Source organism: Aulonocara sp. 'chitande type north' Nkhata Bay, linkage group LG6 (genome assembly GCF_057382095.1).
Source record: "Aulonocara sp. 'chitande type north' Nkhata Bay isolate Kocher_YH1m ecotype deep benthic linkage group LG6, A_spYH_male_GT1.1, whole genome shotgun sequence".
Lineage (NCBI taxonomy): Eukaryota > Metazoa > Chordata > Actinopteri > Cichliformes > Cichlidae > Aulonocara > Aulonocara sp. 'chitande type north' Nkhata Bay.
Window position 1 is genome coordinate 24,036,949 of NC_141349.1, and position 27,920 is coordinate 24,064,868.

Below are 27,920 nucleotides of genomic sequence, written 5' to 3' on the forward strand. Positions count from 1 at the left end.
GGACACTATTTCTCTCTGTTTCACTCTCTCTTTTCCACCCCCCTCACTCTTCCGATGCTATTGTCTTTCTCCCCCACCCCCCAGATATCAGGTACGTTACCTGAGCCCCATATCAATAGTTAATCACCCTGGGACACTCAATCTACAGCTCGCTGGCGAGGTCTCCCATTGAGAGTGGCGGCATTCGTGGTGTGCATCTTCATCTGTGTTTGAGAACAGAAAGCCTGCAAAGACTTTTATATTGTAACAGAAGCTGCTGTGTGTGCTGGGAAGGAGAATGGGCAAGGAAACAAGAAAAATAGAAGAGAGCTAGAGAGATCAGTAAAAGAAGTGTAGACACAGAGGGAATGGGGTAATAAAAATCACACTGCACATGTGTGCATGTACCGGAGATTAGCAAATCTGACAAATAAGTGCTTGTGTGGAATTTTAGTTTGCGCTTCTTTGTGTATTCAGGGAATATAAAACTGATATGGTCGGGGAGCAGTCCTCATCAGAAAAATGACTGGGGGGTAGTTGGAGGACAACGAATGCTGAAATGTTTGATTCATTTGTGTTTGTCTTGTAAACTGGACCAAAATAAAAAATTTTAAATGGGGCACTGTGCTTCATGTCCTGTGCTATCCCCTAGTGGAGAAACAATAGTATTACAATTTAGTGTGAAGCTGCCTGTGCTAACATGTTTAAAATAAAGGTGTGTTTTTGAAACAAGGGCACTGATGACCTTTTAAAGAAAGTTCCCATTTCAATTCCTGTAATTAAAATGGATAGAATCAGCTTTATTGTCATAGTACATGTACAACGAAATTGTGGGTGCACCACACCAACTGTGCTGGAATAAAATATAAGTAGTAGACAGCAGGAATAAAGAGCAAACAAGTGAAACGTGCAAAAATAAGAGAAAGGAACACATTAGAGAACAAATTGCAAAGTGGTTGGAAGTACTGCAAAGAAAGGACTTGGTCTGAACAGAGTCCGTGTGTGAGTGGCCTGAGTGATGAGCGTTACTCAGTCCATGATACTCAGTTCAGATTAGTGAGGTGGGTGGTCATCAGTGGGGTGTAGGGGGATAGTGTTTATTAACAGTCCAAATGGGCCCACGGGAGGAAGCTGTTTGTGAGTCTGGAGGTGTGGGACCTAACTGACCCAGAGGGCAGCAGGTCAAACAGGTGGTCATTTGTGATGGCCCAGGTTTTCCTGAGACAAGAGGATCAGGCGATGGCCTCTAGGAGTGGCAGAGGGCAGCCAATTATTTTTCTGGGCAGCGTTAATTACCCTCTGCACAGCCTTCCCCGTTCACAGTTGTGGCCCCTGCGTACCAAACACCCAGGCAGAGTGCGCTCTCCACTGAGGAGTGGTAGAAGGCCAGCAGTAGCTTCTGGTCCAGGTTATTTCTTCTCAGGACATGGAGGAAGTGCATCCACTGCTGGGCCTTCTTTACTAGGGCGACGGTGTTGTGGCTCCAGGTCAGACCGGCAAAGCTATGGGTGCCCAGATGGATGGATGGGATGTTGACCAGTTACTCATTTCATTAGACAGGCTGGCTTTGTAAGAAGCTGAATAAACCAAGGAATAATTTAATCGGGTACAACAGAATCTTTGTGACAATTTTCAAAGCTAAAAGTAATGATGTCGCATTTGAGTGCAGCTCATTGTAAAGTATGAAAATTGTAAGGTATGAAAATGGTGGCTGGCAAAACATTAGAAACATTAGAAACCTGCTAATGTTTCTAAGTCGTTTCAACAAGACTCTTTTAAATGTGAGCAGAGCTGCATATTAAAACTGGGTAACAGTTGTTTTTGTTGCAGGGTAACCAATGAATTGCATTGTACTAGAGGTGCAGCCAGTTCATTGGTTACAAATGGGTCAAATTTAAATGTTTTGCAGGATTCTGCTGTAATACAATCATATATATTTTGAAGAATGAAAAGAATTATGACCAGAAAGGCTGTTCTTATGAAGACCGTCACTATGTTCTGCTCGAAGTATATTTCAGTAACTGATTAGCTGATTCCAGGTGATTAGTTGGCTTACACCTCTTTTTTTGATGTCATGTAATATGTAATGATCACCACAAGGGGGAGAACAAACACCATGACCAAAAAGCCTGTATTAATCTCTGTAAGTTGGCCACTAAGTGATAAATGAATCAGCCTTTCTGTCAGCAACCTTTCTCCTTTACATTTTAAAGCTTATTTCTCACGCTAAGTAGGAATACATACACATATACCTGTCTTTTCTTTACATTTTGCTTCCAAGGAACCAGACTTTCTTATCCCATGATTAAGACCAAGTGGTATTGCGCAATAGTTCTGAGAGTTTTCCTTTGCACATTGGCCATTTAAAAAAAAAAAAAATCAAATCATTTTCAGTCCAGTCTATTTTTAGAAGAAAGGTTGCTTTGGGAGGGGGGATTGTTCTTGTTTAGCAGAGAACGAATTCAAAACCAGTTCTCTGCCTTAGGTTACATAATTTGTTCCAATTTCTTTAATTTGACAGTTTAACAGGTATAAAATGGTACTTTTGCAACAACACAATGATTTCCAAGCTTTCCAAGTTAACTGACAACCTGGCATATCTCACCATGATGCGCAGTGTGGTGTTCAAGTAAATTTGAAGAACCTGGAGGACAAAAGAAGAAGTGGAAGGTAAAGGAGGTACAGGAGAGAGATACAACAGTAAGTGTTTACAGCCATCTGTGAAACATGGTGGAGTCTCTGCCATGAATTGGAGCGGTTGGGAATCATGTAAAAATGAATGGAAATATAAATGCAGACAAGCAGCATCAGATTTTAACCACCATGCAATACCATTGAGAAAGCAACCAACTGGTAACATCGTCCACTTTTTTTTTTCTGCTAGAAAAACACAAAATAAAACACTATCAGTCATGGAATGGCCTCCCCAGAGCCTGGATTGCTACATTATTACAGCACGGGATCATCCTGACAGAAAATAAAACAAACAGCAGTCAGGATCCAAAAAAGAGCTTTGTAGGAACTCTGTTTTTGTCTTTTATGTATCTATAGTTTCAGGCATGTTTGCATGTTCATACTATAATGACTGTAGCTTCTGTTTGTATCTTCCTCCTAGAGGAAGAGTTCTTCCTCCTAGACAAGTGCATCAATCTTGACGAAATTTTGCAAAAACATTGCCTAGGGTACTGTTAATGCAACATCTATGTAAATATTTTATACAAACTGTCGTATATAATTGTACATGTGATGGCTCAGTTTAACTAAATAATAACCTTACAAGGCATTCACTGTGTGCTACGCACAGGTCTTTGTATTTATAAAAAATGCAATTTTTTTATACATCCAAGTTTACTGTGACTTATGTCATTTTTAGATCAGCGATCTCCTGTCAAATCTCCCAACTTGAAAACTGAGTGGACCGATAGTGGGACAGGGATGCAATAGTATATGGAAACACTGCAGGTGGATTCACTTGATTCATTTGGATAGTCAAAAAAGTGTGTTTCATTATGTCATTCATGTCCCATACGACTGAATATAAGCGACAAAGTGATAGATGCTGAATTTTGTCCTTTGTAAGTCATGGATGTTAAACGATTACCTTGTCAGATAGTCATTCAATCATTTTAATGTGAGTCACAGAAATAAAGCAGACAAGCACCCATAATTTTTTTTAACCCTCCTGCCATCCTTTAAAAAACTCACACCCATCACCCTAGGGACCATTCTCAGCCACGCCATAAAAAGACCATATATCCATATTTTATTCCACTTTAAATTAGCCAACCTTGTAAAACTACTTCTCCCTGAAATATTCATGTAAAGTTTTAATTATATTTTCGTTGTTTTAACCCTTCAAATCCCAGTGTTATTACATGAGCGCCCTGTGTTATAAGCCCCAAAAACCAAAAAACGAAACTAAATATTTCCACAAAAAACCAGTTGAAGTAATATGTGATTGTCATTATAAGTAGGCCTTTAGATGGACCAAAGATTGGCACCAACATACATTTTGACCTGCCATTATTTTTTTTGCATTTTTTTTGCAATTTAAAAATTAAAACTTCAAGGCCCTGAGTCTTCATTGACATCCAAGAAAAGAAGAAAAAATAAAATCATATGATGATAATTTGGGGTTGAAAAATAGCGTTTATAATGGAAGTCAATGGGCAGAAAATGGTCCCCAGGGTGATGGGTGTGGGGATTTCTGCTGCTCAGCCATTTTAGGCTGATTTAAGGAATTCACACTGGAATATTAACATTGACAGGTAAAAACTATCCTGTGGCAAGTTTGGTTATATTCCACTGAACACAGTGGAAATGGCAGCCATTTAACACATAGCAGTGGCACAAAAAGGTCCCAAGAAGGCAGGAGGGTTAATATCCCTAACGTTGTTCTTTCTGTCTCCTCCTCAGTTTTCTCTCTTCCTCTTTCTAATGCTAGCACAGTAGCTCTGCAATCAGCCTTCTCAGCGATCAGCATTTTGTTTTCGTCCACCTTATCTCCTGTTTGCAGTTCCCTCTCTGTCATTATTATGCTATTAGTTTGTTATCCTGGGGCTAAAACATTGACCTTAAAGTCACTGCTATGCTCAAAACATGGTTTCCAAGATAGCTTTTTCCTCACCCCACATCTGAGAGTTGTCCCTATATCTTTCTCTCTCAATACATGAACACACACACACACACACACACACACACACACACACACACACACACACACACACACACACACACACACACACACAGAGACACACACACACAGAGACACGTACATATACAGTTCCAGTTTAAATTCACTGTATATACTTGCGAAGACAAAGTTATGCACATTCATTTGGATCCAGTTCTAAACTCTGCTCATAAACACGACATCACTGTTTCCTTTCTGAATAAATGGCATAAGAGTGTCGCAGAACTAAAAACCCATTTGTTTTATTACACTGAAGCAAGAAAGGAGATTGTGTGGAATCCAATTAAAGATTTCAGCACACCTGAGTCTCACTCACGACCTTTTTATTTTCCTGTCCTGTCATGGTGGAAGAAGACCGAGGGAGAGTGTTATTTTTATATCATTGTATTATTTCAATCATAATGCTTTCATTCTTTTCAATCGTCATTCAAAAAAGATGAGATGCTGCGTAAAATGTAAATAACAACATTATTGTTTTAAATATTTATGTTGTATTTTTAAGTTAAACTTGTGCAAAAACATCAAATGTTAAAGATTCAGAGAATCCAGAGAAATCTTTGTTTGTAATAGTGCAATAATGCTGTTATTAATGACTTTAACCCACACTGCAATAATAAAGCTAAAGCAGTTTTGTGCTGTAGTGTCAATTCTTGGGCTCAGAAGCACTTACCACTGTATCTTACCATGCATTTTAAAATCATGAACTTTAGCATTAAAAATAAAGGGAACTACTGGATTGTTGTGACCACAGAGTTCAAAATTCAGAATTGGTGTGCGTTAGTGCACATGCATCATTAATGATGAACAATGTATACGAGCATGCTGCCATTCTCAATATATTCTATTTTAGTACTGGTCTGTCTGCAGCATCCAGTCCTGTCAATCATTGTAAACAAATTGATTTTATGGAGCAAATAATGTAACAATGGAGGACCGAAACTGAGAAGGTGAAACCCAGTAATAAGCAAAAAAAACTTTGCATTTGGTATCTAAGGTTCACTAACATGTCATCTCATTAGATACCTCATAACACAGTTATATGTTACATTCTTGCCTAGACTTTATTTTTTATTTTGCTGGCTCCAAATTTAAGTCACTTCAACTGGATCCTGTACCAGCTGCCATAGGATGAGAGGCAGGGTGCACCCTGGACAAGTATTCAGTCTGTCACAGACATCTCTCCGGACTCACACTGACACATAAGTCAAAGGGGAGTGGGAAAGAACCCACACAAGCGTGGAGAGAACAGGCAAACTCCACACAGAAAGGCCCTAGTTGGCTGGTGGATTTCAATTCATGACCCTCTTGCTGTGAGGCAATAGGGCTAACCACTGTACCACTGTGCAGAGTCCTTTTACTTTTCCTAATGCGCTATTTGGCATAAAGGACTCGTAAATCATTGTAATATACAGCTTTACTAAAAGTATTGTGTGACACATATAAAAATAGAGTATATAAAGTTGCATTGGTGTAGCACGCAAAAGATGCTACTTATGTGTGCAACTGCACACACAGATTAACCTCTGTGCATTTCTAGTTTGGGGATGTTTTCCATGACTTTGACCAGTTAAGAGAACTAATGATCTACTGATATTGTTACTAATAAATTAAATGTGAGCATTATTTTATTAGAAATGGTTACAATTGCTTTTTATATACAACACAGTGTGACAGTAGGAAGCTTGCAAAATACCAGAAAAAAGTGGAGCATTTAGAGCGCTGTCAGTGGTTTGAGGATGACTTGGGATTCTACCTCAGAGCTAGGCTTCATGGTTCAACCCTCTGGTGGCTGAAAGTGGGAAAATCCCTCCAGGTAGATTTGGGAAGGTTTTCCACAATATTCAAGAGAGTCGAGGCTATAGTAATGCCCTTTGTTCCCAGTCTTTCAAATAAATTATATATATATATATAAAATACAGTATTAATAATATATTTTTGGGGGGGGAGTGGGTATGTAGGTGTTCTTCAATAAAAGACCAGTATCATGGTACTTCAGAGCATGCCTCTGTGCACTTTTAAAAAAAATAATAATAATACCGTATACACTAAACTCCATGATGTGCTTAGCCTGGCTCTCTCAATAAAATTCAACTCTCTTTTACCTCAAACCTCCTCACCTTGCCACTTTTTTTCCTTCTCATTTTCTCCCTCCCACCGCCTCAGCGAGCAGGTGCACAGTGACAGAGTCACTGAGCTGTGAAATCTCTGCTCCTTGAGACACATTTCATGCCCCTCCCATCCAAATGCACACAGAGCCCCGCACACTCACACATTATGTTGTTTTTGTCCTATTTTCCAGCCCATCCTTTTCTCCGTCTCTCCTCTCGCGTGTTTCTCTCACTGCCTGCGCAAAGACTGAGGCAACAATGTGAGATCTTTATTAATTTTACTCTGTGGATAAAAAGAGGAATCAAACTGCAGAGCAGTGAAAAATGTTTGCAGAGTTTCAATTAGGCAGCAACATATTTGCGTGCATTGCTATGCTTGTCTGTGTGCGAGTGTTCCCTGTGTCTCTCCTGCATATGTCTCTGACCACATCTACATCTTTAATGTCTGAGACTGAATAATGTATGAACCTCCTGGCCTTTGAAACACACACACACACACACCTCTTTTGCAGCTTCCTATTGCACAAATTTCATAAAGCACAAAGGAATGGCAAGCCATGAAAAATACAAATAAAATAAAATAAAATGTCATAACCAAGATTAAATCACTTTTTGTTGATCAACAGTTCAGAGTAGACCAACACTTCCTGCTCCTACAACCACCATGGTTTTTTCTACTATCGGCTTCCTGTTTACATGTTGCAAACTTCCTGTTGGAACAAACACAGAGTGCACTTCAAACATTTTCTTTGGGTTGTCTACATCTAGTTGTACTTATGCGGTTGACCATTTATCTTCCAAGTTGTGCACGGCCGCATGGTGCACTCTTGTGTGTCTTCCCGATGCAGTCATGCATGCCTCATAGTTCTAATTTGACTTTCAGATGTCGGTACTCTGTCATCCTTTTCACATGCCCACACACACTCTCCTGTAGATGTGAAGCTGAGGTCAAGGTTGGTTTCTACAGCAACTGTGCATTATAATGCCATGACCCACCTGACCACCAGGACTCTCTCCTCTCAGACTGGTAATAATCGGCTTTAACTTGGTCATCCATAAGTGGTTACAAGGCTTTTGCTCTTTTTCTTTTTAAATCATCATCTTTTGCGTCAGGTTGACAAATTAAAGGTAATATCTGGATAAACACATCCTCACTGTGTCACTGGACGGTATATGGAGGAAGAAAATGAAGTGATATTCTTAATTTTTGAAAAATTAAGAATATCACTTTTGAAAAACTGTGTTTCATCTTCCAGAATGTGGGAGGGCATGGTGTTGGAGTGGTTAACGGGGTTTTCTCACCTCAAGAAGGGTTTGAAGCTGCTGGTCAGCTGAAGCCTCTCAGCGTGACGTTTGAGTGTGTGTGTGTGTGTGTGTCCTGTGGTTTAGATAAATAGGTTGATTGGGTTTTCTAAATTGGCTACTTTTGTAGATATATGAGTGTTTGGTTGCCCGTCTCTCTGTGATGCCATTATGATGGACTGGCGATGAGCCAAAGGTAACACTGGAATAACTGTCAGTTAAATAATGTATATATTATTATAAACAATATTGCTTCAGTCATTTCAGTCACATGGAGCATTTCTCAAAGAGCCATCCTGCAGAGGATAGTTAACTCAACAACTGTATAGTTTGTTGCTGGTTCCTTTTGTCCCTTTAAATGTGCCACCCATCAGGCTACTTTCAGCTGCTCCCGTGTCACAAAGGTTCACCACAGCAGGATGCCCCTCCTCACACAATCCCTGGAAGTGAACCAGCAACCTTTCTCTTGTCAAGCTAATGTGTTAACCACTACACTATGGAGGCAAGGTATGAGCCATCATATAGCTGTAAACCATAACAATAAAGCCACAATGTGGTCCTGAGATGTTCTTTGAAAACCAAAAGTACTGCCCCACACAGAGAGCCACTGTGAGGAAGATCTTGGACTTTGCATGTTCAAAATTGGGGTTAACCTAACAGAGAGTGGCTCCACCCATACCCACAGATTATGCAGAGTGGTTCATTTGGGGGAATTTCTGACCTTTCAGCTGACCTTGGAGTGAAACTCTCTCACACATCACTCCTGGGCAAACAGCACTGATGAGACTGATTTATTTGGGAGAAAACACTTTTCTCTTTTTCTTTGAATTCATTTTTGATCATATTTTAATTCGAATAATTACTTTTATTATCCTTTTTACAAAATATAAAATGTCTCTGCAACCTTCCTTTATGATTAGATTACTTAACGCACACTGTAAATGAAATCTGTATTTTAACAGGATTTTAATTTTAAAAAATTTACAGAATGTTCCCATTATTTTAAATACATGGAATATCAATATAATTACCTAAATTAGTCTGTGAGTTAACTTGTCTAATGTAAAATAACATGAAAAAATTGTGCCTAATAAACATGATTTTTGCATATTTTTTTAAAAGAAAATTTATTTCTTTTTACAACCAAAAAAACACAGTCACAATTTTACTAAAATTTCACATATATTACTTTAAAAAAAAAGAAGAAAAAAGATTGTTGTTAAATTCTCCTTTTATCTCGTGCTATTAGCCTAATATTAATCCCATTAATATACAGCACCAGATAGAGTTTACGCTCATACATGACATTTTCTGAAAAATACAGTTTTACTTTATTAAATTAGGGTTTTTTAAAGACATGTTTGGGATTTCATTTTTAAAACTCTTTGTGGGAACAACTGAATATGAATATTATAATCTACATTTTTAAAAGCCATCATTACCCTTTAAAAACATGCAAAGCGAAGTTTGCGGTAGGCCTTATTTGACTGCTGGAACAGTCCAAATCAGAACTGCACATGAACTGCTCTTCCCAAGAGATCTTTTTTTAAATGTGTTTGTTTTTACCTCCTTTTGTGTATTTAATTGAAAAAGTATACAAGAAAATGTACATCATAGATACTGACAGTAATTTATTGTTGGAGTGCGAATTACAATAGATTCTTGCACAAAACTGTAAATACTGAAGACCAGCGCTACAGTTTTCGTAAGCGGTAATCACTGGAAATCGCTTTAGCTGATAGCAGCACCACATCCAACAATCAGGAGCGTCTGCTACGCGCGGATACAAAAAAACAGAAAAAGACACAGAGCTCGTGCACGCATCCGAGCGCGTTCCCGTTTTCTGCTGCGCACAGACAGCCGGTGCGGAGAGACGGTGAGGGAGGAGAGGCAGGAACGGCAGCGAGCACATACAGTCTGGAGAGCAGCTGATGCGACAAGGTAGGAAAAAACCACCAGAAAGCTCCGTGTTGATATTTACCGAGCTGACGCTCAGCGTTCGTCGCAGATGCGACGCAGATTGAACTGCTTTTGTTTCAGCGCGATTGCGGTGTCCTACAGCCGGACCCAATGTCCTCTCTCTATCTGTGTGTGCTGTTGTGTGTCCGCAGATGCTGAGCGTCGCCTTGCTGTGTGTGTGCGCCGTCGCCTTTGGACACGTCTCCGCTCGCTCCGAGAGCGGCAATTTTCTGGATGATAAGTGGCTCACGGGGAAATGGGATAAATTCAGAGATGTAAGTAACATTTCAGGCTTATATTATTATCGCCCCCACCACCCCAACTCCACATTATCTCATTTACGCCCCGCTCCAGCCCCCCTCTTTTCTCTCCCTCTAGCCACCCTCATTGGTTTGTGATCACGCGCTCCTCGTTTTGTCGTTGTGTCCAAGCGCCGCGTCACGGGGCCCGTTGTGCCGTTTGTCACACGTTCATCAGCCGCTCCGCTGAGACAGTAAATACACTAATAGCGATGCTGGGATGATCCTTGCCTGTGAGTGTGTTTCCGCGATAGCAGTCCCTGCTTAGCAGAGATAGCCGAGGCCTGTGCGAATCACAAAGGCGCAGAGCAGTCTGTGAGGCACCACAGAGTCCCCCCAAAAAGGGGCCTAATTATAATAAGCAGGTATGAGGAGAGAGTCAGCAGCAGCAAGGCCTAGATGAACAATGTAGAGCGAGTCCACTTTAAACCCACACACCGTGGGTCCCTGTGGGAATATTAAAGGAATATAACGCGATGTGTTGTGCGCCTTTTGGTCTCCTCTTTTAACAGCTTCTTAACTAGCTGACTTCAAGAAGGTGCTGTCAGCCACGATTAACCTGACGTGGGTATTTAGGGCTACTTAGTGAAGTTAATGCCGCCACTGATTGTCATGGCACATACCAGTAGCCTCTGACCATGTGCTGCTGCCAGGCTGCATGCATATGTCCCATAAACAACTGTCATTCTTTACAGTAATGGAAATACTTTTTTTTTTTACCTTGAGCAATACTTAAAGATTTTTTAGCTTGTAATTAAAGGCATAACATCTGTATTATACAGATAAAAAACTGGAAATAGTCCAATAGAGTTTAGGTGATGTGTATTTGCTAAAAAAAAACACGTCTTCCCTCTAGGCACAGATTAAATGGCTCCACACCAGGACTGATTTGTGCAGGCTTGAACTTGTTCTCACTCACAAGATGGGATATATGAAAATAAGCATGTCTGCACATAACAGTCTTTATGTACTGTACCTCAGTGACTGAAAAACAAACAGATTTAACATGATAGAAAAAATGTACTCCAGCTCTGAGTGGTTTTACCACACTGCTGAACAAATGCACTGGGAATTGTTACCTGAAGGTCCTTGACGTGTTTGATATCCGACAGAGAGGCAGAGCAACAAAAGCGCAAGTGAAATGTATTTATTTATTTATTTTTTAAAGCTAAGAGAAAGTGCTGTTTTTTATACACGGCTTTCTATGTAACTTGTACTTATTTGTCTCACTTTCTCTGCCAGTCACACTTGTGTGAGATCCCATCAGCTCAGGTGGAGCCATGTGATACATTCAGGTCCAACTATTGAACAGGATTTGGATTATCCAAATAGAGTGTCAGAACCAAGAAGAGAGGAAATGTGATTAACTGCGCACCGTGTGCTATTTAGGATGATCTGACATCCTGAGCTACAAGAAGGCGGTAAAAAGAAAGTTAGCAGAGCTTTGTTACTGTGTTAATGCATAAGAATTGATAGATAGATGGACAGATAGACAGGTGAGAAGAAGCGGCAGAGTAATGAGAGTGGAAAGGAAACATGAAAGCATGTAGAATGATTGTCGGTGAGCTGAAAGCTTCGTGTGCATTCACATCTGTGTGATTTAACCTTGAGGCTCAGCAGGCATTAGAGTTAGAGGTGGAGTGCAAAAGTACTGAATGCTCTGTATATACATGTGTGCCTTTCATTTCCCGTTTTAAGGTTGTGTCCCAAATTGTCTGTCTGTGTGGTTTTGTTGTTTGTTTTTTTTCTTTTTTGCACTGTTGCACGCAGTAATGTATCTGTGCATTTTATAAAGCAGCTATGTTCAATCTATTCATCTTTCCTTTCGGATATTTTGTATGCATTTCAACACTGTGGTTGAAATCCAACAATCCAAATATAGGTCCATTAAAATCGAAGTTTTTAAAAAAAGAAATAAAATCATATTCAGTGCACCTATCTGGAACTAGATGAAACACATGTGTTGTTAGCCTTGCTGTGTTTGTAGATCATTAACACCTGTGCAGTGCTTCTGGAGTCTAATTTCCGATTCTGTTTCTGTGCTAATGATGATGCACTATAGTTAGAGGTGATGGCAATTTGACTGATATAGTCATGCATTAAGGAACACAATCACTTCAGCAGCGTCACGCTGCTGTCACATACTGTGTGCACTCGCTGTACAGAGGTTAGAGCTCGAGGGGCCAGCAAGCAGCACAGGAAAGCTGCAACCGACTGTCACAAGACATCGAGCACAACTTGTGAATACATATGAACTTTGTTTTGGAGACATGGCCTACATAATGTTTCTATACAGGAAGTGGTTACATCAGCTTTTTTTAAAGTTGGGGTTTCCCCTGCAGGGATTCAAAGACTATTTAATTAAAGTCATGTGATTGCAATGCATGAAGTTGTCTTTTAACTGTTCCATAGCTGTCAAAGATTCACAAAGGACCACAAATGAAAAAATATTCCCATAAGACTTTGTCAAATGACCAAATAGCAGGCTAGGTTATCTTAAACATTTTCTCTAACTTTAAATGTTGTGAGTGTTACAAATCCTTGTGTGCATCTGCAGTTACGCAAAAGCCACCCCGCGTTTCTTTACATTGTGCTACCAAGGATCCAGGCTTTCTTGGTTTTGGTTTTTTTAATGGTCTTGACTAATAGTTCTTCAGTCTTTCTGGTCTTTCAAAGTTTTTCATTGGACATTGGCTGCTTTTTCACTCATTTTCAACCTAGTCCCTGTAACTGTAAAATGTTTATATTTTATTTGTTAGTTTGTTTGTTAACACTGACCTATGAGTCAATCAATTATACAAAAAAGCACCTAACTCGAGGTTTGAGCCAGTTGTATCTACAAAGCAAACGACTTAGCAAAGAACCGATTTTCAATTGTATGTTTAAGCACTTTGTTAGTAGCAGCCTGTCGTAAAAACAGAGAATTTGCTCCTGTTTCTTTAGTTGAATTTATGAAAAATGCCAAAGATAACTTAATTTGACAGATATAAAATTGTATTTTTGCACCAACAAGGTGAATTCCAAAGAGACACTAGCCGACAACTTGGTGTGTCACAACAGGTGTGCAGTGTGTACTTAAATAAATTTGAGGAAACTGTGGAAGACAAATGAAGACGTGGCAAGCCTTAAAAAGAATCTACAGCAGATGAACAGTATCTAAAAGTTATGAGAGATACATCTGGCCCTGCAGTTGATCCATCTGTGTGGGATCATCTTGAAAAATAAAGCTGGTCATACCACACAATGACTTTCAAGCACGTTAGAATTGTACAAATTATTTTTCCTTTTCACTTGTAAGTTTACCTATTTCAGTAAATCTCTGCACCAATTTCCATAAAAATGAAAGGTGATAAGAGGTGGCTGAAGTTAATAGCAATAAAAACAAATGGAACAAAGTTGAAAATAGTTTAAAACAAATTAAAAGCTAAAAAGGATTTTTTTTAAATAGTGAAACATACACAGTTCTTCCACCAGTGCACTGGGATTCTGTGCACAACTTTTTTTTCCTGTGATTTTCATTTTATATGTCAGGCCTGTATTTTTTTTAAATTTTTTTTATTGTTTTTACATCTTTCAGCAAGAGCCATAAGTGGGTTTCATGCTAAGTGCACTATATGGGATTTTGGCCACTGGTTAACTGTTAAGTCCTGTTAGGGTAGCTGTGGAGGCCTGGGGCTGTCTTATTCAGCACTGGTGCCATCTCAGTTTTTAGATATTCTGCTTCTCTTGCTGGACCTTGGCCTGCTTGCAGCACTGGCACAGAGCGAAGAGACTGTTAACAATTGGAGGAAAAACACGATGAGTGATGCGTGATGACATTCACGCCAATTTATTGTGCGGTATATTATAGGAGGAAAATAACATCCTGTGTAGGCCACTCTCATAAGAGCAGATTATACCTTTTTGTAGTCGCTCCTGTCTCTGTGTTTTCTCTCTCTGTGTGTGTGTGTGTGTGTGTGTGTGTGTGTGTGTGTGTGTGTGTGTGTGTGTGTGTGTGAGAGAGAGAGTCCTACACTGTTTGTGTTGTGGAGTGTGAATGATGTAGGAAAGGTACAGAGCTTCAGGCGTTTTCCGCTTCAAAGCACCTCAGTGTAGATTTGTATGTGTTTGCGAGTGCATGCATGCGACAAGCTTGAGCAAGACGAGCAGAGCTGGCACAGTGAAAAAGATGTACATATTTCTCCTGTTAGACATCAGAAGGAAGGTAACAAGGACAGGAAAGGAGGTCATTAGGATGCAATTAGAAGCACCGAAATCAGATCTGGGAAAATGTGAAGTAAAGGTGAGAAAAGCGGTTGTCGGAAGCAAGATAGTCACTAGGAAATGTTTCTACAGGCATCCGGATAAAACCGCATCAAATCGATACCCACAGCAGCAAATTAGGGTATTAGCCACACACTGTTGTGTTTGCATGATTTGGTGCACATGAGGAAAAAAAGGCTGTTAGAACCATGAGGGAGAGCAAAGAATAGAGGTGGAAACAAATGGAGAGATAAATTGAAAAGTTGCCATTTTCGAGCACACTCAGGAGACCTTTAGGTCTATTGTTGAATTTTAGGTTTTCTGTGTTTTTTAGGAAAGTGGGTGGCGGGTTGCATGTGCACTGAAGTGCATTCTTCCAGTTATTTGATGTTTTGTAGTGCTGACAGATTCTGACACTGCAGTCAGGGCTGTGGTGATAAGTATGTTTGTTTGCAGAGCTGTCTGTGCATGGACGTGCGCTCATGTGTGCGTGTGTGTGAGTCCGTGCTTGTGTGCGTGTGTCTGTTGATTCCATTAAGGAATCAGACCGCAAGCACTTTTGTTGTCTTGACTGGTCCAGAGGGCCTGGCCCTATAATGCAATGTTCTCATTATTCAGTCTCCACAGTTTGCACTGCTGGAAGGGGCACATCCTGAACAGAAACAAATACCTCACTATATGGCTTCATCTCTGCTCTGTGTGTTTTCCTAATGCTAAGGAAGACCTCAGATTGTGTGTGTAACTCTAAGCAAGAGAAGCAGATGCTCACCTTTACCACAGCGTTTTTTATTATTATTTGAAGCTAGAGACACACGATGTGAAGAGTACCAAAGAGTCTGTAGTGAAGGTCAGAAGGATTAACAATAAAGGACAAGATGGAGAAATTAATTAGAGCTAAGAAAGAGCAAGAGTTGACCCTATTCCTCCACACAGCAGGCAAGGAAGCGAGACACAGGGAGACACTCTTGACAGTTGAAGTCGTGTTTTTTCATAATGGGGATGTTGGGGTAAACAGCTTCAGTTCAACAGTGTAAATAATTCTACATCATTGTCACTTATAGACTACAAAAAAAAGTAAAATAGAAGCATTTGCTTTGCCTTCATACATTTAGTATAATTGGTTTAAGTCAAGATACAACATTTAGTCATATACTGCAGGTCAGCAACTCTGTCGCTGTGAGCAGTTCTTTCATTGGTCCAAATACAAGCAAGCAAGCAAGCAATTTATTTATATAGCGCTTTCAGATCAGCCACCAGCTGAACACAAAGTGCTGTACACTTGACATGCCAAACATGATACATTGAGCATGTTAAAAAAATGAGAAAAATAGTAATAATAATATAAGATAAGTAAAACATATATATATAAAAAAACACACACATTTAAAACAATAAAATCAGCACATTAGATTAAAACAATAAAATCAGGGTCAGACTGTGTCATAAGCCAAAGGGTAAAAATGAGTTTTAAGACGTGTTTTAAAAGTGGACAGTGAAGGGGCCTCTCTAATGTGCTGGGAAAGATTGTTCCACAGATTAGGAGCAGCAATAGAGAAGGCCCTGTCCCCTCTGAGCTTTCTCTTGGACCTGGGTACCTCCAGGAGCAGCTTGTCAGCTGACCTGAGAGACCTGGGGGGTGAGTAAGGATGCAGAAGCTCAGAGAGGTAAGTTGGGGCAAGACCATTTAAACATTTAAACACAAACATGAGAATTTTAAAATGAACTCTAAGATATACAGGCAGCCAATGGAGTGAAGCCAGGACGGGAGTTATGTGCTCTCTTTTACGAGTTCTGGTTAAAAGTCGTGCAGCAGAATTTTGGACCAGCTGCAGACGAGAGAGAAGATGCTGACTAACTCCACAATATAGTGCATTACAGTAATTTAAACGACATGAAATAAAAGCATGGATTACCGTTTCAAGATGCGGCCTGGATAAAATAGGTCTTATCTTTGCCAAGCGCCTTAGATGATAAAAACTGGACTTGACAGTACCCCTAATTTGACTATCTAATTTAAAATCACTGTCCATCTTAAAACCCAGGTTTGTAACAACAGATACAAGCCGTCTGCAGTACTGTGTGCTATGATTGCTAAAAATCTTAAACAAAACTTAAGATAATCTTAAGTGAATCTATACAAGTGAACTGGAGTAAGATGTTAGAAAAACAGTGCAAACTTGTCAAGCACATCCAAAGTAGATAATTTGGAATAGCACACTGCAGTACTTCATATTTGTAAAAGTACACTCATATTCCCAAACGTCCTGCCATGCCAGAGCTGTAAAGCTCAACTTGGCTGTCTTCTTCTTCTTCTTCTTTTTAAACTTCCTTTCATCTTCATTTAAGTTTTTAACGTGTGTTTGGTGGAGCACATTTGTCTTTGCTGTTGTGTAGTTTCTCACTGTGGCCCAAGCAATAACTGCTTCATAACTGTAGTTACTCTGGCCTTCCGCTGTCATTGCTTTTTCACAATTCATCTCTCGCCCGTCCAAACCACTGCACCACATCGCATTTCTCCATGTACAAAGTGATGTATGGCCAAAATATATCACAGCAGCACAATTAATCTGCTCTGTACAAGGGAGAACGAGAGGAAACTGTGTCCATAGAAATCAGAGGCCACTAAAAAAAATGTTTCTTTGAAGCCATACACTCATACCTAAACTTATTTATGTATTCTAAGTGAAATTATGAGTAATAGAAGTAAAGACACATGGCTTGTTATTTTCGTTTTCATTCATGTATTAATGTGCAGCAGACTGATGCGCGAGCTAGTTCACATTCATAATGTCTAATACTGCAAACGTCATGCTGTAACTTCTTCTAGAGAGACACTTAGCAAACCCATTTCAGAAAAGTGGCCTCCAATCACAGTCACATGCTGAAGAGTACTGCACAAAGCAAGCACGGCTTCACTGTTTTGCATTTGAGTACGCAGAGGAAGGTCATCATTAAGGAAGGCATCTCCATCAGTACTGTGGGAGTTTTTCACTTTGTGCTTTTAGACTTCAGCTTTTGAAATCTGTGGGATGGGTTTTTTCTGTTTGTCCAGCTGTGGCCACAACAGCACAGGGTCAGGGTTTTTTCCAGAAGCAACTTCTGTTTTCCAAGTTAAAAATTTGACATTATGGGGGGTTTTGGGGGGCAGAGGTTTTTCCTACTTTGGAAGTCAAGTTGAGCCCATTGATGTATGAGGCGCTCTCATAGGTCCTGGGACAGTTTCTGATGTATTCACAGGTGGTTTTGTCATTCTTGTGTTGTGGTTCTGCTTTAAATGACTCCAGTCATAAATAGAACATGAACGACTTCCTAATCATTCCTCATCCCATATTTAGAGAAGAAGAAGAGCCTAAGGAACTCCACAGAACTGAACCATCAGTGCATGATTTATGAATTTCCAACTACAATTTATCACTAAATTCACAAGGAGAGTTTTTGGTCTTTGTGCATTGTAGTTGTGCTGAAATGAGTCGTTCTTATAAGATCTTTAAACTATCTTTCTGATCTGTGGCATGGAGGTCAGTGGTTGCTTTTTAGACTTTAGAGTCATTCGAAAAAAGGACTTGGGTGAATAATTGGATTTGAAATTGTCTCTGTGTTTTCAGCTGCATTGCCATTATGTTTAAAACACAAATCCCTTGTCATAATTGTATTTTGTCATTAAAACTCTGAAATTAGCTCTAACTGCTAACAGTAAATTTAGTTTCATTTGTTGCTTTTGTTCTTTCTGGAAAGTTTGTAGTTTGTAATGATTGCACTGGAAACTCTAAATATGACAGTTTTATAAATGAGTTGTGTTTTTTGATTACTGTATGCAAACATCATGTATGACTAAAAGGTTCAATGCTAGTACACACATATGAGAAAAAACATTAATCTTTTGGATTTTTGGTTTATTCCTTGTAACGGATGTAATCTCCAGTAATGTGTGTGAGTGTGACTGAACGTGGACGATAAACACAACAGAAAGCAGGCAGGTGAGACGACAACAACGGGTTACCATTGTGACAGAATCCGAGAGACCGCGGTGCGGTGTTGGGTTTGAATGGATGCCCAGAGACAGAGGGAGAGACCAGACAGTGAGATCTTTGACCTCAGCAAAACAACACAGAGCTCACAAGTTCTTAAGCTCCTTTTACACTTGCATCATAAGCCAGCGCCCGCTGGGTGTGTCTCCATCTTGGCCTTCTATTAAAAGCTGGCAAATTGCTCACCTCTGCGAATTCCTTTTTTAGACTGTGGGAACATTTTCACAGGCAATGAACCGACTCATTCAACTACACCGAGGAAGATTTTAATAGAGCAGAGCATTTTGTAGGATGTTAAATATAAAAATGAATCACAAAAAACGTATATTTTCGGGTTATATATTTTTATCTCTGTAAGGCTTCTCCTTATGCAGAGAACATAAAAAAGATCTCTTAGTTTGCAAATTTTTATAGAGGTGCTCTTATGATACCACAATTTAGCTTATTTGTTAATCATCCTTTTTATTTCAATCATATCCAGTTACTAACAGCAATTTTACACAACTTAAATGGTGCAAAGCTTCACCAGCTGCACCACTATTGCACTGTCGTGTAGAAGCATGTGTTGCATGAAACAAATTTCTCTTTTCAGTGATATGAAGAAGTATAAAGCACATGCACTGACACACAGTGAGACAAGGACATCTTTTATCCACGGAGAGCTACTTTCATAACATCGATATTATCGTGACAAAATCAAAGCATGCTCAATGATACCGGATGACACTGTATGCTTGTGTGTGTGTGTCTCCAAGTGCTAAACCTAATCAGAATTAATTCCTGCCTCTCTGTTTCCGTAATGCTTTCTCATAAAGGAAGTTGAGGTTTGTATGACTCTTTAATCTGTAGTCTGTGTACGGTGATCATGTGTAGTGAAATATTTGCTTAATATGTGATCTGAGCAGTATTTTCATGATATGTTTCAGGAGCCTGGAACATGGACTCCATCCAAGCCCCTTGATCAAGGTGGGTGTGATTGAGAAAGAGTCAGAACTGAAGTGGCTGTGTTAGTCCTAAAATAATCAAAATAAGAGCACGGAATAGTCATAGCTATATATTTACAACTTGGCCCATGTGTTCTTTGTGATTAAGAAATATAGGAGGTAATGTCAGGCAGGTTAAGCTTGTAGAGACTCATTTGATGAACATTTAGCATCTTCGTCAGTCTGCAGACATATGGTCAGATTTGCTAAATGTGATCAAAATAACACGTGAGTGCAATCCCAAATACAAAAGTTGTGCTGTTTCCTAAACACAGGCACATTCAGTTCACTTCGATATGAAGTGCAAAAAATAACATAAGAATAAAAACATTCCACATTAAATGTTGATGCAATTAGCAGTAAATTGTGTGTCACAAAAGTTAGTAAATCAGGTTTTGTACTTGATTTAAAATATCTTCCTATATTTTTGCACCTTGAGAAAAGAACTTCTAGAAATACATATGCAACACAGACAGTCGCAAAAAGTTCGCACGTCTAACACACACGATCGTGTCACTGCACCTTCTTTTTAAAGTGCATTAGTAAGTCGGACCCTTGATGTATGCATCGATCTGCAGACGTAGTGTAATATGAACTGGTCAAAGCAGGAAAAAAAAAAGATTAATACACTTTCAACAGTTTCCTGTTCTTATAGAAGTTGTCACTCTGTTTGGCATCCACCAGCTTGTTGTGCAGGTTGATACAAGCCATGCTCATATCCAGTGTATAAATATCATCATGGTGGCTCTTTCTTATAAAACGAGATTTTGAAGGTTTTACTTGTAAGCCATCCCCAATTATTTTAACCTCAGCACCCAGCTGAAAAAAACAGGATGATTTCCTGTTCTTTTATCTTCTAATGTCCCATTGTATTACTGACAGTGCTAAGCTCTTACACACATCGAGGCACGTCAGGACATGAACTCTCACTTATCGCTGTATCCTCAAACGCATCCACACACACAGACATGTCAGGCAAACAATAGCATTAGATAGTGTGTTGGTGGGTGGAGGCAGGATAATCTTCCAAAGCTGCTCAGGGATTACAGTAAGGTTCTTTAGAGCAAAGGTCATTCACAGACTGTTCTGGGAACAGCTAAGGGCCTTAGGTTTTGCTCATAGGTGACTCGCTGAAAGCTGACACAGGGTCAGAAGCAGCTAGCTTGTCTTTACTGGCAGGGATCATACCGTCTGCTTCAGATTCAGATCCAAAATCAGCCCCCACCTTTAGTGCCATATGCCTCTCTGCCTGTGTGATCTGACAGTAAATCAGTTTGAGGATCTCCACAAGAGCACACATATAAATGACACTCAACGGATGCTGATGTAAGATCAGAAGTAGCTTCTAAAACCATTTCCATCTGTTTTTAGCTGCAAGGATACTTAACGGCATTATGGCTCTGAGTTTAGTGTGGGAGACACGTGGCCAGTGTACTCTGTGAATAAATACCGACTCAAATAAACACACGCAAATGCACTTCAGCTTTAAACAACTTTTCACGTCACTGAGATGTGAAAGTGAAAAGAAGCACTTCGTTTAACTATGAACCATTGATCTAGATTTTGAAACAACAAAAAGGAAAAGCTAACCGTTGCTCGTAGTATTACGAATTATTGGAAACTGTAAATAGAGAGGCTATAAATGTTGCATACACATGTTAAAAAGCATGTTTGTGTATGTCTCTTCTGTATTTTTAGGCCTTGATCCAGCCAAAGACCCTTGTCTGAAAATCAAATGCAGTCGCCACAAGGTGTGTGTGGCTGAGGATTTTAAGACTGCCACTTGTGTCAGCCAGAGGCGAGTTAGGTAAGAGTGCACACACACACACACGCTTGATATTTTAACAAGCCTGTGTGTCCAGCTGCCCCTTATTTTTCTTTTCAGATGTTTCTGTTATGAAGTGGAACATGAATGAGAGAGAATTTTGGAAAAAAATAAAAGCAGAGTTTTGTGTTTTGCATTTTTTTTTTGTTCTTTTAATGTATGGGGCATAATAAGTAGCAGCACCAGAGGGGCTGCTGTTCTCCTTCTCTTCCAGCTGGTTTACTGGTTTTCCAGTCTCTCTTGCGACTGTTGTGTGACATTACAGTTTGGTCCAATTACCCGCAGCACTGGTGCTTTCTTACAATGGACCCAAAGTCCTGCCAAGTGATATGAATGGGCTTTGTACGTGTGTGTGTTTTTCTGTCTAGGACACTGCAGACTGGGCAGAGGACAGTAACATCATACTGACCCCATTTCCCATTCTTAGCAACAACACAATTCCCACTACAGTGTGCAAGCAAATCAGAAAATAATCACACACAAATCCTAAATCCTCGTCTCATTTTTTTGAACAAGACAATCCAGCACAGATCCAAAATGCTTAGAAAAGATTTAGATTTAAAGGAAACTGGGAGGGTGGGCCCGACGAGGCACTGTGATGAAGGCATCATTGTTAAATGGGACTTCATTTGACATGTTTTAACACTCAGATATTCAGTGATTGTGAAAAACAACAAGTCTTTTCAATCTTCTCTCCAGCTTTAAAGATGCCAATCTGTACCAGAGTCCAGGGTCAAAGTGCACACCGTGCCCCGTGGTTCACCCCTCGCCCGTATGTGGAAGTGATGGCCACACCTACTCCACCAAGGTGCCTGCACACACAAACACATAATCTAATCACCTCTCACCCATAAGTCGCACTTTTTTCATTTCCCCCTGATGAGACATGCATCCTGATTCTGCTTCCTCTTCTGCCTCGTCCCTTCTGTCTCTGTTGCTCTCAATCAGTGTAAGTTAGACTACCAAGCATGCATCACGGGAAAGAAGATTACTGTGAAGTGCCCTGGCATGTGTCCTTGTCCCTCTCAGCTTGAACAGAGCTCCGCAGAGAAGAAAGGTACACAGTTTTGCACACTTGAATGCACACGCTGCAAGCCTGGGTGGGGTTTGCCACGGTGTTCAGCCCCATCTTTATTATAAAACTCCTGCCCTGGTGAAGGGTCGTTGCGATAGCAAATTGCTTAGAGTTTCTGTGCCATAGCTGACTCTTAACTCCTGGTGTCCATGAGGAGGCAGGAGGACATTAAAGTGTCACTTTCCTGTCATTAATCTTTAGTGTCACTATTCTGCAGTGTGCAGCGAGTCGGAGCTGAAGGAGGTGGTGAGCCGCCTGAGAGACTGGTTCAGAGTGCTGCATGAGAATGGCAACCACAAGAGGGTCAAGATCCAGAAGCCAGAGAAGAACAGTGAGTAGGCTGGCTTTAGTGACACACTCAGTCATAAACAAAAACTCTTAATATAGCCACCCACTCTTTTTGATCTCCCCCCACCCACAGAGTTTGAAGTTGGGACATCAGCTATTTGTAAGGACCCCCTGGGTTGGATGTTCTCCCGGCTGGACACTAACTTTGACCTACAGCTGGACCAATCAGAGATCAGGAGCCTCTATCTGGACAGGAATGAGCCCTGCTCAGATGCTTTCTTCAAATCTTGCGATATAAACGCAGACAAATTTATAACCAGCTCTGAGTGGTGCACAGGCTTCCAGAGGTACACAGGTAAGGACACACCTGTTTTCTTTACTGTAACACTGTTTGCACTGAATAATGTGCTGAGATCTTAGTGGAAGAAACACAAGGACCCAGTCATATTAGTTTGCCGAGCTTTATTTGGAAAAGACATTTACATTAAATTAGTAAAATGATGACCTCAGCTGTCCGCTATTGCAAACATGGTAAAGATTCAATTTGGTGTTCATGCTCACTTTTTCTTTACAGAGACAAATTATTAGCAACCTTTGAAATGCATTTTAAATTTTACCACCTAAATAAAGTGGTTTATATTATTTAACCTAGCCGTTTGCTTATGAACCTGCCTGATGGACTGATTTGTGATGTCTGTCCTGCTGCGTCTTTATCGCTTTAATGTAGCAGTTTTACTTTGCTATTCAGTCTCTTCTGTCACTTTAGCAAGCCATAATCAACTGAAATTGTGCAAAGGTTTGAAAACAAGATCTAAGTTTTCAGTCTCAAACTTCTACAGATATAATAATAAGAGAGACCTTGTATTCAGTCGCAGCAGCCTTTTTTTCTCAGCACTGGATATTATTGTAGTCTGTACAGCACAATAAAATGCAAAACAGTGTCATACAAAAAAAATGCATGAAAAACACATTTGTATGAAACCAGGGATGAAAACTTGTTTTGGGGTAATAAAGGGAGACTATTTACCCACGAGTCACAGGAGGTACACAAACAAGCATCGATATGAAAGCACAAAAGCAGACAAAGGAAGGAAGATTTACGCATTCCCAGAAAAGCAGACTTCTGCAGTCTGTCAACAGTGTGTCCCTTGTCGGTCTCTTTCAGATTCCCCATGCAAAGCAGAGCTGTCCATTATCAACAAAAAGCAAGCAGGCAAGAAGTTACTCGGTGAGACGCACGCAGAATCACAAATACGCGCACAAACGCTGTGCGGCCTGAACTCATGGTGTGTGTTTTGGCTCGCTCCTGTAGGTCAGTATTTGCCATCTTGTGATGAGGAAGGTTACTATCGGACCCACCAGTGTCACAGCAGCAGCGGCCAGTGCTGGTGTGTGGATCGCTATGGCAACGAGGTGGCTGGCTCACGCACTCATGGCCCTGCAGACTGCGGTAGGCAAGACATCCAAGCGTGTCAAGTGTGTGTGTTTAAGAAAATGAGAGACACACAGCATGATGGGAAAAATTAAGGGAGAGGAAATAAATCACAGATATCAATGTAAGCTCATGAAGCCTGTCATCTGTTTCTGTTCATCAATTTGCTGGAGGCTGGATAAGAAGATCGTTGCCACTGCCATAGTATTTAGCTACATCCACCAGCTAGGTAGTTTAGCTTAGCACAGCAACTGAAAAGAGGGGAAACCTAGCGAGTGCAGCTCTTTCAAAGGCAACAAAATCCTCATGCTGTTTGTCCCGCAGCTCGATTTTTCTCACCTAAGCTTATCTCCACACTATTATTATTATTATTATTATTATTATTATTATTATTATTATTATTGCTTTAAGTGTAAGGCCAAATGAAATCTGTTTTGGGCAGTCATGGTGATATCTTTGGCTTTGACTCCAAATGTGTGGCTGCATCACACAGGGAGAGAGGTTCTGGTCCATAATATTATGGTGCAGGCAAAGATAGTCCACTGAACCAAATTTCTATCAGAGTCAGTGGAATACATTCACTATGTGACTGTAAATAACAAACAGAAGTAGCCATAGTGAGGTCACACATTGGTTAATGAGTGTTTTTGCTCTCACAGTAATAGCTTTTTGAAGCCAGACAACTCGAGCACAGGGCAGCTCTGTCTGCAGCTAATCAGATTAATTGTGAACATGTCAGTCACACAATTGGGTATAAAAAGAGGATCTTAAAGAGGCGTAGTTTCTTGGAAGTAAACATAGGCAGATGTTCACTCAAAAAATGCTTAAGAACTGATGCAGCATTGCAAAGAATAGTGGTATAAAATTCTTCCACAAAGATGTGAGAGACAAAGTCATACAGAAAGCATTTACTTTAAGTTACTGTTGCTAAAGGTAGTTCTACAAGCTGCTGAATCACTGGATGTACTTTGTTTTTCTCAGGGGTGCGTAGAGTCCTAGGAAAGCTTTCATTTTCATGACTGTATAGATTACATTTTTCCTATAAAAGTATCAGACTTTATTAGATACAAAACTGGGTTTCCTTCCTGTTTCCAGGTGTGATTTTGGAATCTTCCGGAGACCTTGGCAGTGGAGACTCGCTGTTCACTGATGACGATGAAGACTCGTTTGTCCTCAATGACCAGACCGGTATGGATGATGAGGACATTGAAGATGAGGATGATGATGACGACGACGAATACCTGTCATAAATTTAAAAAACAAGAAAAAAAAGAAAAAAAAAAAGAGAAAACTGTTTGTTTGGTCAAACTGCACGTTTCTAGGTGACTCCCCGGGCAGATACTTAATCGTAATAACAGCCTATGGACTATTCTCTGTGTATTGTTTGTTCATAAGTTAGAAAAAAAATCAGTATTCCTGGAAAAAAGTTTATGATTTCTGTTCCTGTTTAAGTATAAAATATGAGTGGTTCATGGCACTTGTTCACTTGTGTGTCAGCCAACCAGAGAATATTATAAGGACTAATCGATAACCAATCCACTGCGTTGGATTTGGTCACATGTGCAAAGACCTTTCCCTTCATTGGACAGTCCGTGTCCTCCAGTCTGTGTCCTGTCTTTGTGCACCACTCCGATGCCCGAGTGTGTTGATGCCAAAGGCACAATGTTAAAGAGATTCCCCCCCCCCCCCCCCCCCCCCCATTCTTCATTCCTCCATCTTCTCCCCTGCACCCACCTCTTTAATCCTTATCAAATGTTCCTGTTGTATAGGTGGGATGTTGATGATGTAGATAGGAGAATATTGCACTCTTTAGGTTTCTTTTGATCTTGATTTGTAACTGTGACTGTAACTGTGTGGAAAAACAAGATAAGAGTTAGACATGCTTCATTAGGAGAATTAAGGCAAAAAATAAAACCAACAAAAAATGCCAGTTGGATAACAATCAGAAGCGACGTGCTAGCTGTTTTCAATGAGACACAAATCAAATGCTCAGCAACAAGGAAAGACAAATTACTATGTGGCCGGTGGTGGTGTTGGTGGGGTATTACTGTTATCTGGTTTCTGATCCACTTTAGGATGAATACAGAAGATGAAGCAGATTTGTCTTAGCATGTCCAATACTGCGTGATGTTGTTTTTATTGAACCCGAGGCCAAACCTTTGAGGAATTCAAAAAAAGTTGTAAAGTGGTTCAGCCACAAATCCATGTAATTAAAACATGTTTATTGACCTTTAATGGGTTGATGAGCACAAAGAAAACTGCTGAAAAATTCTTTAAAAGACAGCGTGCAGTTGATGTTTTTGCATTTTCAGATACGAGTCTCTGACTTAACGTGTTAGCACACAGAGTAACAGAACAAGTCTCCTGCACAGCAGTAACAACGTAGATCCATGCAGGTCTGATGACATGATATGTTGGGCGAAGGTTAAAGGGGAAAGGTGTGCCTTGTAGTGGTGGTCGAAGTCGGGGAAGCATGCTTTCTGGACTGACTTAAACGCACCGTTACACTGCATAAGAGCGGCTTCACTGTTAAGCCTGTATACTACTTGGACTTTGGTCTGGCATGTGTTTTGGGTCTCTCTTATGATGGTGTTACTTAGGCCATACTTCAGATTTTCTGATTTGTTACATAGGATAGCTAGAATGTAGATAAGCACAGAGATGCTTAGCAGTTAAGGCGTAAAAACACTTAGATTCTGCTGGTTTTGAAAATGTTTTATATATTATACACTGGCTAGAGGAAGCTTTGGTTTAGACAGCTTTATATGAGAAGACAATGTTCATCTTACAGTGTTTGCTTTTACTTTGTTTCAAAAGCTTAATTTGTATCTGATCTGCTCTAAACTACTTATTGTGTGTCAGGGTTGAAAACTGAATCTGATCCCAGATGTGTATTGTCGATAAGTCACGTGACTGTCTATGCAGACCCGGGATCACCTAAGCTCCTATGTTAATTTTTATTGATTAGTCTGCCATTTGGCTTCATTTTGGATCAAATATCTGTTGAAATTCCATGTTAACACATTAAAAGTGCCATGTAACTGTTTTTTTTTTTCTCCATCTCTAACTTTTGTTTTTTGCTCTCCTCATTCGCTCTAACATGGAATTTCAATTCACTTTATGAACCTGGAAAGCATTTCGGTCTTAAAGTGTGCCGTTTCATGAGTGTAACAACGTGCAAATCATTTTGATGACCTCAGACACTGTAGACACTCTCAACCAATCACACACTGTCATCACAGCTCTGATAGTGTTTAAAGGTTATGATACAGATGCATTTTTTTACAGTCTATGTATGATTTGCTGAAATAAAAACTATATTGACCAATTTTGTCATCATCACAAGTGTTGCAGGACAAGAATCTGCGCAGAAAAGCTCTTGTTTCTTTTTGAGAGCGTTTCTGTTCTCTATTTCTGTTCTCATATTTGGGAAAAGAACGATACTGCTGAGGCTTGTATGTGTGCAGGAGGATTGGGGCCACTAAAAACAAAAGGGTAGCATAAGAACTGAAACAGAGAACAGAAACATTGTCAGGACTAAAGAAGTTGTGGTGGGGTTTTGTTTTGTTTGTTTGCATATTTGTTTTTACAGTTCTGACATCATCTTAGCTTTTCTAGCACACTCACAGAATTCTGGAAAACAGACCATAGGATAAGGTTCGGGAAAAGCCCGAATATATTGAATAAACCTGGAATATATTGAATCA

General features: G+C 40.0%; 1 protein-coding gene across 1 annotated transcript; it reads left to right on the forward strand.

Annotated features, from left to right (window-relative positions):
- The first annotated feature begins 9,894 nt into the window (after positions 1-9,894).
- spock3 (SPARC (osteonectin), cwcv and kazal like domains proteoglycan 3) lies at positions 9,895-27,541 on the forward strand. The gene is made up of 11 exons (XM_086295714.1): positions 9,895-10,023; positions 10,194-10,316; positions 19,537-19,576; positions 21,292-21,400; positions 22,118-22,226; positions 22,367-22,475; positions 22,711-22,824; positions 22,915-23,136; positions 23,947-24,009; positions 24,094-24,231; positions 25,309-27,541. Exons 2-11 carry the CDS (start codon positions 10,194-10,196, stop codon positions 25,461-25,463), a joined length of 1,182 nt encoding a protein of 393 aa, XP_086151840.1. The 5' UTR covers positions 9,895-10,023; the 3' UTR covers positions 25,464-27,541.
- Positions 27,542-27,920: the final 379 nt, after the last annotated feature.

Excerpts from the sequence above, each read along its gene's own strand:
- spock3 (XM_086295714.1), top strand. The coding sequence starts at position 10,194 with ATGCTGAGCGTCGCCTTGCTGTGTGTGTGCGCCGTCGCCTTTGGACAC. Across the intron at positions 23,137-23,946 it reads AGGCTTCCAGAGGTACACAG|ATTCCCCATGCAAAGCAGAG; the intron begins GTAAGGACACAC and ends GGTCTCTTTCAG. Across the intron at positions 24,232-25,308 it reads TCATGGCCCTGCAGACTGCG|GTGTGATTTTGGAATCTTCC; the intron begins GTAGGCAAGACA and ends TCCTGTTTCCAG.